At 48.6% G+C, this 13,642-nt stretch overlaps 1 protein-coding gene across 1 annotated transcript; it reads left to right on the top strand.

Annotated features, from left to right (window-relative positions):
- Positions 1-725: 725 nt before the first annotated feature.
- On the top strand, positions 726-13,343 carry ARMC12 (armadillo repeat containing 12). Its single transcript, XM_044254831.1, has 6 exons — positions 726-4,061; positions 4,661-4,806; positions 5,030-5,164; positions 11,008-11,181; positions 11,328-11,399; positions 12,975-13,343. Exons 1-6 carry the CDS (start codon positions 3,818-3,820, stop codon positions 13,311-13,313), a joined length of 1,110 nt encoding a protein of 369 aa, XP_044110766.1. The 5' UTR covers positions 726-3,817; the 3' UTR covers positions 13,314-13,343.
- The last annotated feature ends 299 nt before the right edge of the window (positions 13,344-13,642 follow it).

The raw sequence follows: 13,642 nt of genomic DNA, 5'->3' as shown, positions 1-13,642 counted from the left end.
AGCCTCTGGGGTCCCTTTCCACCCCTTCACCCTCGCCAGGCCAATGGATCCCGAGAACGCGGGCGGGCGCTCAGCCCGGGCCCGCCCCTTCCCGGGCAGCCCTAGGCACGCTCCGCGTCCTGGGGGGTTGTTGAGAAGGGTGGTAGCCCGAGGGGCGCCGGGGCGCTGCGAAGCGCGGGAGGGAAGGGGTTAAACAAGGTGCCGGCTCCGGGCACAGCGGGAGTGGGGGGAAGGGAGCGAAGGGAAAGTGAGAGCGGGGGCGGGGGGCGGGAGGGGGGACGGGAGCGAAAGAACATCCTGTGCCCGCCGCCGGATGCGCGCCTGGGGAGGAGGTAGTCCGGCGGGTGGGGGAGCTAGAGGAGGGGAGGCCCAGGGCGGGGAAAGGCTTGGCCTCCGCCCCCCCACCAACCCGGCCCTTCTCCTCTGGGGGCGCCTCTTCCAGTGCTTTCGCTGCGTTTCTCCCGGTCCCCACGCCTTCGCTGGAGTAACGAGTTACCAAGAGGCCCCCGAATCTGGTTCCTGGGCCGGGGTAAGCGCCAGCTGGGGAGGGGACGGTCTCGGAGAGTGTGGGTCTACGTCAGGGTGCGGGCGGCACCCCCAGTCTTTCGCCTCTCCACTTTCTGGCTTTCTACCGGGGCGGGGGGGTGGGTGGCTCACACGTGTGAATTGCCCCATGTTCACCGAGAGTCACAACATAGGTTCTCAAATTCAGTCTGACAGCGGCACTTCCCGTAGGTGTCAATAGACCCGTATTCCGGAGAAGGAAACTGAGGCTCAGATTATGGAATTTGCCCAAACCCAAGCCCTTCGGGACTCCAGTGAGCTTTTCATTATAGAATACGCTAGTTTCCCCTTGGCTTCAAGCGCTGTCCCTTCCAGAGTCCCCCATCATAATGGCCTAGCACTGTGTCTTGCACCGTAGGCCCCCAGTAGTACATTAGGCTTTTCTAATTAACTAGGCTGAAACACTCATTACCAGAACCTGGTAGTTTGAGGTTTCATAGGTGGGGAATAGGCTGATAAGTATTTGCGGGGAGGACTTTAAAGGGGACTCCAGAGTTGTTCAAGGCAATTGAATGGGTTAGGGTTGCTGGGACTGATTAGCGTGAAGATGAGCAGAGTGGGAGGGGTAGGTGGGATGAATAATGTGTCTTTCAGGTGTCAATGAGGCCCACCATCTGTGTACTCACTGCTTTCCCACACCCAACACTTTTGTCCCGGTGAAACCCGCTTGTAATGGTAATTATTACAGTTGACATTTGATGGGCTCTGCGTGCTGGGTGGTTTCAAGTACCTAATCCTCACAAACAACCCCATGAGACAGACATTATTATTCCCATTTTACAGGTAGGGAAAGTCAGGTACAAAGAAAGCACAAAACTAAGTGGCTGAACTGGTTTTGAACCCTGGTAATCTGGCTAGAGCCCCCTCTCCTTCACTAAACTAAATTGCACCTGCCAGTGATGGGAACAACAGCTTTGAAAGTAGAAAGCTAGGCGAGATGACAGAGAGGTGTGTTGTCGGGCAGCCCAGGACTTTTTGCCTTGGTGAAGGCAAGTAAGAAACTTGGAGGCTGACAGTGTGTGTATATGGAATCTCAGACTTCTCTCTAGTCAGTGATTCCAGATCTTTGCATTTGACAGAAGAAACAATGCAAGGAAACAAAAGCCACATTCCTGCAAAGTTGCAGCTTTCATTTAGGCACCCTAAGAACATTCAAAACACAACTACCATCTATTAGTATCATCATTTCATAAAAGCAAGTGCATTTTAATTCCCAAAATAAGAAAGACTCATCTAAATAAAAAGCAGTCATTCCCAAGGAAGGACAGTCATTGACTTCACACCAACAAATGGACTTCCCTCTGTTTGGTTTGTTTTTTTTTTTTACTTTGCTATAAACTAATGAAAATGTCACTCTGGGCATGGCATCTGCCTCTCCATCCCTCTGCATCATTTGAGAGCAGAACCAAAAGAAGTGGGCCTTAGGTGTAGCCGAAAAGTGTTAAAGCCAAGAAGGAACTCCTTTTTTGGAAACCTTTAAAGAACAGGTAAGCACAGCATTTGCTTAGGAAACGAGGGTTGCAGAATCAAGTCCATAGACTGGAGAGGCCAGTAGCCCTGGGTGCTACCCCAGAGAAAGGCAGGAATCTTGTTCTGAAGGATCTAGCCTCAGATCCACTAGGGTAGCCTTAAAACCTAAAGCTGTCCCATCAGGCAGCCATTTCCTGCCTGGAGTTCATAGGGCATGACAGGTGGTTTTATGGCAGCTGGAGACCTCCAAGGGCCTCTGTTACCCCTCCTTGCAGTAGTCACCCACCTTGGGGCTGGGTAGAGTGCTACGAATGACCTTGAGGAGGACCAAGAACAGTAGAGAGGAAGGAAAGAGAACAGCCACCTGGGAGTTGCCTACATCCTGGGGTGTGATGGGTGAAGGCTCTGGGCAGGCAGGACTTGCTGGCTGCAGCAGCCTGAGGATGCTGTTTCCCTCCTTCCCCACCTCCTTCAAGACCAGGTAGCCTGGAGCCTAGAACCTTCCAGCAGGAGCTCAAAGCCAGGCAGGTAAAGCCCAACAATGCTCCATGCTGGTTCTGGGCCTGAGCCAGGCTTGGGACTTGTCACCTCCCTGTTTTGTATAAGAAGGCGAGGCTGCAGGGTATGGGGACAAGCAGGGAAGGGGAAAAGAGAGAAGGGTCTGCTCTCACCTGCCCCATCCTGTTGAGAGAGACCAAGTCCTCCAAAGCGGGATTCTCATGTTTCTGGAATAGTGGAATTTTTCTGACTCCCCAGGGGGCCTCAAGCCTCATCTCGTCCTGTAGGGTTGAATGGGACAGTGTGCTGGGTGCTAGGGTGTGGGGCCCTGAACTGTGCTACTCCCAGATTTAGGTCCCCATCATGGAAAAGCATACACGTACCCAAATTGTAATCCTGGAGTTAGAGAATGATAAATGTGGATCCCCCCAGTTGCAAACAGTCACAGACTATGCCAGGCAGGGGCAGTCCCTTCCTCCTCCAGGGTCACACTGGCCAAATGGGCCTGGAGCCCCTGTACCCAGATTCTCTTGTCATGGTTCTGCCCTCAAGTCCTCAAAGAATGACAGAAGTCATAATTTGAGCACCTAAGTGCAAGACTTTACCGGATGTTGGAGATGCGGAGAGGGCTGCCTTCAAGAGCTTCTGGCCAGACGGTTAGATATTACCTACTACAGGGGAACTACAGCTGCCGAAAATGATGGGTTTGCCTGAGGACTGCAGGACTTTATGAAGTGCTCCCCTTGATGGAAGGGGGCCCTGCCTGCAAAGCACCTCGAGGCCCAGCAGTGGATCTATGGTGAGGAAATCAAAGATGGGAAGCCCTGCAGTGAGAGAAAGGTGTTGCTTATGGGCATATCCCAAATACCCCTCCCAGAAACTTCCAAAAGAACCAGGCCAGAAATTGGGCCTCTGCTGCCCTCTAATGGAAGAAAGCAGCGTCTAGAGCTGCCTGCTGGGACCCAACAACCAACCTGCTTCCCCTAAAGGAAAGGGGATGTGAGGGACCTTCCCGCCCAACCCCCCCCCCCGACTTTTTATTCCCCTAGAGTCTTGAGCTTCATTTCCAACAGCCTCTGAAGATGAACCTTTTCCCCTTCCAAGCACTCTTGGTTGCCCCGTTTCCTGATCACCGCCCTCCATTCCGTTTCCCCAGTTTCCTTTGTTGCCCAGGTTCTGATTCTGGTATCCTGGTTCCTGGCCCCGCCAGAGTTCTGGTTCCAGAAGGCCCTTGCCAGGTGCCTTGGGCCTCGCTCCCACCCGGGTGCAAGGCCACACTGAAGACATGGGTATGAGCATCCCCCAGTACCTGGGGCAAATGGACATCCGCAAAGGTGTAGTGGGCTTGGCCACAGGTGCTGGGTTCATCTATCTGCTCTACAAGGCCATCAAGGCCGGTATCAAATGCCAGCCGCCCCTCTGCACTGCCTCACCCATCTGCATCGCCCGTGAGTGTGCGGGCCCTAGGGAGAGGGCTCTGCCCCAGGAGGCGCCTGCTCCCGAGGCCTCCAATGTGGGAGGGCCCAAAGGTGACTCCTCCAAGTTCCTCTGTCCTTCCTTCCTCTTCTCCATCTGCCTCCAACCCACCGTAGAGATGCTAGCTCCAAGCCCCCAGGGAGTAGATGGCACTCTAAGTGTATCCTTGGGCCTCATCTGGCGGGTCTCCTGATTCTGCCTGCCCTCCAGCTCCCGGGATGCCCCTGCTTGGACACCTGGCATTAGCAGTACTCCCTAAGGGAAGGCTGGGCCACCTGCATGCCGAGAGCCTCCACTAGTCCGCAGAAGAAGCACCCTTCTGCAAGACTTGTTCATTGCCATCTGTTGGGCTGTCACTGCCGTGCAGTGATTATGATGAAAAAGTGCACATGATTGCCGTAGCCCAGCAAATTGTTATAGTAAACATACAAAACTAGGACACTTACAATCTGAAGGACACAGCATTAGACATAGCGTCCCTCTCGCAACACACACAGCTCAGCTGTACATGGGGGGGTCCTGCGTAGAGCAAGAAGGCATCTTCAGAAAAGGCAAGGCAGCCTCATCCCCGGTCTCTCTACCCCGCTTCCCAACCCCATTCTTTGATCACTTCTGAGTCCGCAGCCTGAACTGGGCTGGGGTGGCTGTCTAGGCCTGGCAGTGGAGCGCGAGCGGCACGGGCGGGACTCGGGTGAGCTCCGGAGGCTGCTCAACTCCTTGGAGTACAAACAGGATGAGTACGCCAAGAGTATGATCCTGCACAGTATCACGCGCTGTGTGTACTTGCTGGAGGCCGAGGTGAGGGCAAGGAAGCAGGAGGCTCCTCCCAGCCAGCCCAGGCCCCCCGGGGCTACGCCCAATCCCTACCCTCCTGGCTGGCCACACTGTGTCCTGGGACCTGTCTCTCTGGCCAATGGCGGGAGGGCTTGTGCTGAGGGGTCTTGTTGACGTGGGGGGTGGATGCAGTGGGCCCAGGACACCCGCTTCTCCTGCCTCTTCTGTCTCTCCTGGCCCACTGCAGGCCTCCTCTTGTACTGCTGATGACATAAGCTTGGTGGGCTCCATGCTGGATGACGAGGACAACAGTGTCAAAATCCAAGCTCTGAACACACTTAAAGCTTTCTCTGGCATCAGAAAATTCAGGCTCAAAATCCAGGTGAGCCCAGAGGCAAGTGATGGATTAGAGCACACAAGATGTCCATAGTCCATGGGTTCCTTAATGGGCATAGGGCAAATGGTCATGTTTCAGAAGCTGTTTGGGTCTGAGTCTGTGATCCAGAAATAAGCTTTTCCTTTGTAGTAAGTGAGACCCTCGGGGGTCATCAGTCTTTGACTCTCCGGCTGAAACTGAACTGGGGTGCTGGAGTGTCTCTGAGCCCTAAACAGCAGAAAGCACAGAGAGTCTTTCTGATACCAACTAATTCTACCACACCCGTAGGGGTGTCCAACAATTCAACTCAATTCTGACACTGTCTACCTGGGGTTAGTGCAGAGACCCCATGGGTAAAGGACAACGGACAGTCCCACAAGACCTCCCCCCCTCCCCCATTTCCCATGCTTGTCACAAGTGCCTGTATATTCGGCTATAAATTTAGACTTCCTCCTCTGGTTTGCTAATTCACTAGAATGACTCACAGAACTCAGGAAAACACTTAAACATTTACCTGTTTATTAGGAAAGGTACAACCGAGGAGTGGCCAAATGGAGGAGTCATGTAGGGCAAAGTATGGGGGGAAAGGGTGAAAAGCTTCTGGACCTTCTCTAGGCAAGCCACTGTGTTAGCCCCTTGATGTGTTCACCAACCCAGAAGTTTGCTGAGCCCTGTCGTTTGGGGGTATTTATCGAGGTTTCATTATGTAGGTGTGATTGATGAATCACTGGCCATTGGTAAGCAAACTCAATCTCAAACCCCTCCCTTCCTCCTTCAACCCCCTAGTCATGGCTTGGCCTTTCTAGCCATGAGTGCCCCCATCCGGAAGCTGTCTACCATCCACCAAGAGTCACCCAATGAGCATAAGGTTTGGAGTAACTAAGAGAATAATAAAAGGATCTTCTATCGGGCAATTATGAGGATATTTTAAAAAAAGATATTATTTATTTTAGAGAGAGAGCACAGGGAGGGACAGTGGGAGGGAGAAGCAGAGACTCTCAAGCAGACTGTGTTGAGCACAGAGCCTGACCCAGGGCTCCATCTCAGGACCCTAAGATCGTGGCCTGAGCCGAAACCGAGTTGGATGCCCAGATGACTGCCACCCAGGCACCCCCTCCCCCCAAATGCAAGGATTTTAGGAGTTCTGTGCCTAAAACCAGGGACAAGGATCAGATATACCAACCCCCACCCCTGTACTGTGTTACTCTGATCCTGGTGACTAAGCCATGGATGCCTTCACTACCACCACACAGAGAAAACAGAAGCCACGAAATGGTCCCAGGCTTACTTGTTTCCCCATCCATCCTTTCCTCCTGATGCTATGAAAACATGGCTTTCTTCCTGTCTAGGATCAGCGTTCGTCTCAGTCCTGGATCCCTTCCCCTTCTTTAATGGCCTCTCTCCTTAATTAGCCTCTTTGAAATGGCCTCCCCTCTACTCCCTCCCATTAGGATTCAACATGCTCTCATTCTTCCAATCTTAAACAATCCCCTCCAAAAAAGAACCCCTCTTCCTTCCTTGACTTCCAAATTTCTCTCTAGCAATTGGTTTCTCCTGAATGAAAAATCAGTAAAATATTGAAGACTTAACATTTTATATATGGACCGTGGAAAGAACCATAAAACAAAATGCATGGCTGAGAACTAGAACTTGGCCAACAGGTTTGGTGTTCCAGAGACCCTCCCTGATTCCAAACTATACCTCCCAAACAGAGACAATTATTTCCTGCATGTTTTGTGCATCGATTCCTTGACTTTCTGTATAGTTTGGCTGTATATTCAGGTATCCTATTCTATCAGGGCAAGGCAAAATGTCAAGAATAGGCAAAATGCCATTTGGGACTTTTTAAGCTCCATAAAACTGGAAGTACGCAGTTGGTAGTCTGTGGTTTGCCTCTCCCCCTGCCCCAGCATTGAAGGATTGACCTTTTTTGGTGTGGAGAGCTGTTTCCTCATCTTCCACTGCTATATAGCTCTAGTTCATGAATATCCTGCAATTATATTTATCCACTTGCCTGTGGGTGGGCCCTGAAATTGTTTCCGCATTGTGTCATGAGGCTTCTCATACACATCTCCCTCTAGGACAGAGGAGTTGCTCTAGGATCCGTATGCAGGAGTGGGATGGCTGGGGGACCGTGTACACCCAACTTCTCAAGATTTACACACTCTATCAGCTCTGCCTGAGTCTTCCCATTGCATTATATTTTCTCCCCCAAATTTTGTATTCTCACACTTTGATTTTTGGCAACAAGCTTTTTTGGAGAGGGGCGCCTGGCTGGCTCAGTCATCAGAGCATGCAACTCTTGATCTTGGGGTCATGAGTTCAATCCCCATGTTAAGGGTGAAGCCTACCTAAAAATATAAAGAAAATACATTTTTTGGGGGGGGAAGGTCTTGGTCTCCACTTGCTGTCCACCTCTATTTTCTCCCTAAACCACCAGATCCAGGGCCAACCCCTCCACTTAGATATCCTAGGGACCCTCTATCCCAGCATGTCCAAAATGGACCTTGCCCCATTCCCTAAGTCAGACCACTCTATCCCAAGGGATCTGATCCCATCAACTCCTCGCTTGGTATTCCTCAGGGCTCTCAGCATAAAGAGCATGATCTCCACCTCCCTGCCGCAGTCCTAGCCGTTTATACTGTATGTTTCATGCTCTCCCGCACCCCAGGCCTTACACCTGCTGTTTCCTCTGCCTGAAACACCACCCAGACGATTTACACCCTTAACTGTCCTTCAGGTTTCAGCGGATAGGAAGGGGTTGGGGCAGGCAGAAACTGGTACTAATGGGAATACTGTGAATACTCCAGGATTCTAGCCCTCCTTTTATGTGGCTCACAAAAAATATAGCTTGTGGGGTTGTCTGTCTTTCCTAAGCATCTTGCCTCTCAGAAGCCAAGATCCTTTTGTTCATTGAACAGATGTATATTGAGCACTTACTTTTTGTTCAGGCGCTGGAGATGCAACAGCAAGGAGGAAAGATCCCCCTCCCCGGGGGAAACTTACATTCTAGCAGGGCAAGACAGGCAATACACAAATTAGTGAAATATACAGTACGCTTCATATAACAAATGGAGGGAGAAAAATAAAAATAGGGCCATAAGGAGGCAGGTATGGGGGTGGTGGTACAGTTTCAAAAGAGAAAATTTGGGGGACTTAGAGCTTGATGAAGAGTTCTTAGAAATAACACCAAAAGCATGATCTAAAAAGAAAAAAAATGGATACACTGGACTTCATCAAAACTAAAAACATATGCCTTGTGGGGGACCCTCTTGAGAGGATGAAAAGAAAAGCTGTAGACGGAAATATTTGCAAAGCACATATCTGACAAAGGAGTCCTATCTAGATCATATAAAGAGCTCTCAAAACTCAATGTTAAAAAATCCAGTTAGAAAACGGGCAAAAAACGTGGAGATACTGCACTGAAGAAGATCTACGAGTTGCAAATAAGCCCATGAAAAGATGTTTAACATCAGTAGGCGTCAGGGAAATGCAGATTATCACCACAATGAGATAGCACTTATACGCCTGTGAAATGGTCCAAACTCAAAATTGGTGACAATACCAAGTGCTGGTGAAGATAGAAATGGACTCTCTTGTATGTTGCTGGTGGGAATGTAAAATGATATAGCACCCACTCTGGAAAATAGTCATTTTCCAGAAAATAGCCATTTCTTTAAAAAATGAACCATCAGTGTGCCTGGGTGCCTTGGTCAATTGAGCACCCGACTTTCTATCTCAGTTCTGATCTTGACCGTAGGGTCATAATAAGTTCAGGCCCTGCGCTGGGCTCCTTGCTGGGCGTGGTGCCCACTTAAAAAGCAAAAACAACAAAAAACAATACATTCACCAAACAACTCAGCAGTTGCACTCTGAGGCATTTATCCTAGAGAAATGAAAACTCGTCCCCACAAAAGCCCATAAGCAATTATTTGTTGGCACCCCTCTTGTACCAGTCAAGAACTGGAAACAAAGTGTCCCTCAATAGATAAATGGTTCAACTGTGCAAATGCACACCACGGACCACTCCTCAGAAATAAAGGGGAATGATATTGATACCACAACTTGGATCTTAAGGACATTCTACTGAGTGAAAAACCAATCTCAGGAGGTCACAAAGCAGGACTCAACATGTAACATTCTCGAAGGGACGAAATTACAGAGATGGAGAATGGATGAGTGGTTACCAATGGGTAGAGCTGGTTTTGGTGTGTGTGGCGGGGGAGGGTTATGTGACTACAACAGAGTCCCATGAGGGGAATCTCTGTGGTGAGGGGACAACTCTGATGGAACAATCTGTTGACAGCCGTGGTGGTTACATGAATCCCCATATGTGACAAAATGACAAAAGACGGTACAGACACCTTGCACCAGTACTGATATATGCAGTGTTGATACTGTATGTAAGTACATAAGGTTAACCATTGAGGGAATCTGGGGGAAGAGCCCACAGGATGTGTCTACGCTATTTTTGCAAGTTCCTGAGAATTAATAATTATTCAAAAATAAAAAGTTTCAAAATAAAAAGTGTGTTGCCTGTGACAGTGCTGTGGAGAAGAATGAAATAAAGATGGAGGATAAGGAAGGCTGGGTGGGGAGTGGTTGCAGTCTTAAAAAGGGTAGTGGTTGGGGAAGGCCTGACTGGGAAGGTGACATTAAAGCACAGTCTTGAAGGAGGTAAGAGAGTGAGCTCTAACTATCTGGAAGGGAGAGCATTCTAAGTAGAGAAAACAGCCTGTGCAAAAACAAGATAAGTGTGTACTTGGCATGCTCAAAAGAATGACTAAGAGACCATTGTGACAGCAACCGTGGGAGCAAAGAAGAGAATAGGAGATGAGGTCAAAGACATTGTAAGGGGAGAGCGGCAGGGCATATTGGACCTCGTGAACCACTGGAAGGACTTTAGCCCTTACCTTGAATGAACTAGGGACATGAGCAGAAGAGTGACATGTCTAACATGCCTGCTGTTCTGGAAACAGATGGGGGAGGATGGAAGCCGGGAGACAGGAGGCTATTGGAGAAATGCAGGTGAGAACTGATGGTGGCTTGGAACAGGTGGTAGACGCAGCTTGATAGACCTCAATGGATCTTGACAAAACCTGTTGACAGATTTTGAAGGTAGGACTGACAGAATTTTCTGAAGGACTAGAAAAGCAGTGTGAAGAGAAAGTCGTTAAAGAGGATTACAGACTTTTGACCTGAGTAGGGGGAAGGGAGTAGAGGCAGGGAGGGTGATGGGAGAAGCAGGTTTGGGGGTTGGGTATGTGTTAACTCTGAGAGGTCGAGCAGGCATTCTGGGAAGGGGAGTCTGACTGGCTCAGTCGGGGGAGCGTGCAACTCTCGATCTTGGATTTGTGTCTTTGAGCCCCGTGTTGGGTATAGAGATTATGTAAATATAAAATCTAAGAGAGAGCGAAAGAGAAAGGAAGGAAGGAAGGGAGAAAGAAAAAAGGCTTCTGATAAGAAGTGGAATTGACACCAGAATATGTCTGAGTTTTCTCAGAAAGGTTTGGGATAGAGACAGAAATTTGAAAGGCACCAGCATCAACAGTATTTAACACTGAGTCTGGATAATATCACTGAAAGAGTGAGGAAGACAGAGAAGGAGAGGTTGACCAGAAGAACCAGGAAAGGAGTTCGTGGAAGAGAAGCAGGACGCAGGTGTGGCCAACTAGGTCAAGTCATGTTGAGAGTTTAAGTTAAAGAGAGTGGTCTACTGGGTTTGGGCTTGGGCATCATAGGTAGGGGTAGGGAAGAGTGAACGCAGAGGTTGGGATAGTGTTGGGGATCACCACATAAAGGCAGACCCTTCCCTCCTCATCCCCTCTACCCGACCCCCCCCCCACCAGGAACACACCATCAAGGTGTTGGAACTGATCTCTACCATCTGGGATTCGGAGCTCCATGTTGCAGGCCTCAGACTCCTCAACAGCCTCCCACTGCCTGACTACGTACATCCACAGCTGCGACGGGTGATGCCTGCCTTGATGGAGATCCTGCAGTCCAACTATATCCTGGCACAGGTGCCTAAGGACCATGGCCCTGGCTCCGCCCCTCCTGACCCGCCCTGCCTGGCCTAGCACCTAGAGGGAGGAGCGGAGATTTGTGCCTTCCCTACTCGGGCCCACTTTGACCTGCCTTCTCATGCTTTACTCTTTCTTTTATTCAGGTGCAAGCCATACGATTGCTGAGCTACCTGGCACAGAAGAATGACCTTCTGTATGATATTCTCAACTGCCAGGTGAGAACAGAACTGAAGAAAGGTTAATGGATACCAACTCACATCCTAGGGAAGGAAGAATCATGGATACCCCAGGCAGACTCAGTCCTCACAAGATCATCTCGTTTCTCTTCCTGCCTTTGCGCTAGATATACTGAAAACCATCCCCTCTTCCATTCTCCCAATAGAATGAGAGTTCATTTTGTTGAGAGGGGGATTCTCTTTAAGGGGCTTTCTGAACTCTGAGCCAGGAATCCAGGTGACAAAACAAAAGTAAATGTAGGTATTTTCATATTAGAGAAAAATTATAACAAAAACCATTATTAGGATAGACAGGGTCACTGCATAATGATGGTTCAGAAGGATAAAGGAACTCTAAACTTATATGAACTGACAAGGAAATATTTTCCTTTTTTTTTATGCTTTAGTAAGATACAGCGAAGAGACAAAATGTAATATTTAAACATAGTGGCAATTTTATATATATACATACACACAGACACATTGTGAAAGGATTCTCATCATGTAGTTGATGAACACATCTATCACTTCACATATGTATCTTTGTGTGTGTGTGAGAACATTTAAGTTCTACTCTCAGCAAATTTCAGTTATCTAATACAGTGTTATTAACTATTATCACTATGTTTTACATTAGATCTTCAGACTTTATTCGAAAAAAATTTTAAAGAGATTGAGAGCACAAACTACAGAGGGAGGGGTAGAAGGAGAGAGAGAATCTTAAACGGGCTCCACAGCCAGCATGGCTCCCAACACAGAACTCAATCTCAGACGCTGAGATCATGACCTGAACCAAAATCGAGATTTGGATGCTCAACTGACTGGGCTACCTAGGTGCCCCCAGACCTTATTCAATCTATAGCTTGTACCAATGTCTCCCTCTTTCTTCTACACAACCAGCACCTAGTAACCACTTTCCTACTCTGTTTCCAAGTGTGAATATTTATTTATTTATTTACTTACTTACTTACTTATGTACTTATAGATTCCACCAATAAGTGACACCATGCAATATTTGCCTTTCTTTGTCTGGCTTATCTCACTCAGCATGATGTCCTCAGAGTTCACCCATGTTGTCACAAATGGCAGGATTTCCTTCTTTCTCATGTTTGAATAATTATAAGGAAAAATTGACACATCCCCCATCACAATGGAAGATTTGGGAGATTTTTTCAGCAGTTAAGAGATAAAATCCTAAAACCAGTAAGGGTATATTTGCCGTGAATAATACAAATAAGCTTGAGCCATTAGACACACCTAGAGCATTCTATAATTAGTAAGCATATATTCCTCTTGAGCACACAAAATATTTATAAAAATCAACCACATGCTAAGCTGTCATGTTGGACTCAACAGGTTTCCCAGAATCAATATTATGATCCTATCTCTCAAGTTTTATGACCGCAGGGCCATTATGTTGGAGAATGACAATGAAAGGAAAACTAAAAAATTCCTATATGGTTGAAACTGAGACTTGAGTGTACTAGGGAGTTGAGACAATGGGAAGATGGAAGAGGGAGAACTTCAGAACTTGTCTTGGATTTCTTTGCCATGGTCTCTCTACTCCCATCACAGGTGCACTCCAACTTCCTGAACCTGTTTCAGTCCACACAGCCCGGGAGTCTGCTGTTTGAGGTACTGGTGTTTGCTGAGCGGCTAAGTGAGGGCCGGAATTCACCCCACTACCGTGCTGTGAAGTGGCATTACAATGAACAATCTTTGCATGAAGCTCTCTTTGGGGATGAGTCACGACTGGCAGATCGGCTGCTCGCCCTGGTCATCCACCCTGAGGAGGAAGTTCAAATCCAGGCCTGCAAGGTCATAGTCAGCCTGCAGTGCTCCCAGGATGTGGGAGTCCGGCCCTCTTCCTGCAGGCCCAGTCATTCCTACTTTAATAGCGGGGAAAATAATTAAGGAGAGCCAATAAATGACTATGGGAGAAAATCTTGGAGCAGTTTCTGTCTAGGGTCTTCCAAGGGCTGGCTGTAGATTTCATTCCTGAGCAGGTCAAAGCATGAGCACATCTCCCAAAACACATCCCCACTTCCCTGTTAAGGAAACAGATTCTCTTCTCCCCTTGCTGCTTTTCCAATTTGAATGTGGAGCCAATGCTTAGAGGGAATTTCAGAGAGAAGGCATGTTTGGGGACTGAGGCCAAAGATAATCAACAGGAGACAGTATTGCACTGGGTTCCTCCAGATGGGCTATCCTGGGCCACAGCAGCCAACCACCTCCAAATCTTA

This window comes from Neovison vison, chromosome 1 (assembly GCF_020171115.1).
Source record: "Neovison vison isolate M4711 chromosome 1, ASM_NN_V1, whole genome shotgun sequence".
Taxonomy (NCBI): Eukaryota; Metazoa; Chordata; class Mammalia; order Carnivora; family Mustelidae; genus Neogale; species Neogale vison.
This window is presented reverse-complemented; position numbering and strand designations above follow the sequence as displayed.

Bases quoted from the DNA above. Each gene is read 5' to 3' on its own strand.
- ARMC12 (XM_044254831.1), top strand. From the start codon at position 3,818: ATGGGTATGAGCATCCCCCAGTACCTGGGGCAAATGGACATCCGCAAA. The intron at 4,062-4,660 runs GTGACTCCTCCA...GTGGCTGTCTAG, and splicing joins CAATGTGGGAGGGCCCAAAG to GCCTGGCAGTGGAGCGCGAG. The intron at 4,807-5,029 runs GTGAGGGCAAGG...GGCCCACTGCAG, and splicing joins TGTACTTGCTGGAGGCCGAG to GCCTCCTCTTGTACTGCTGA.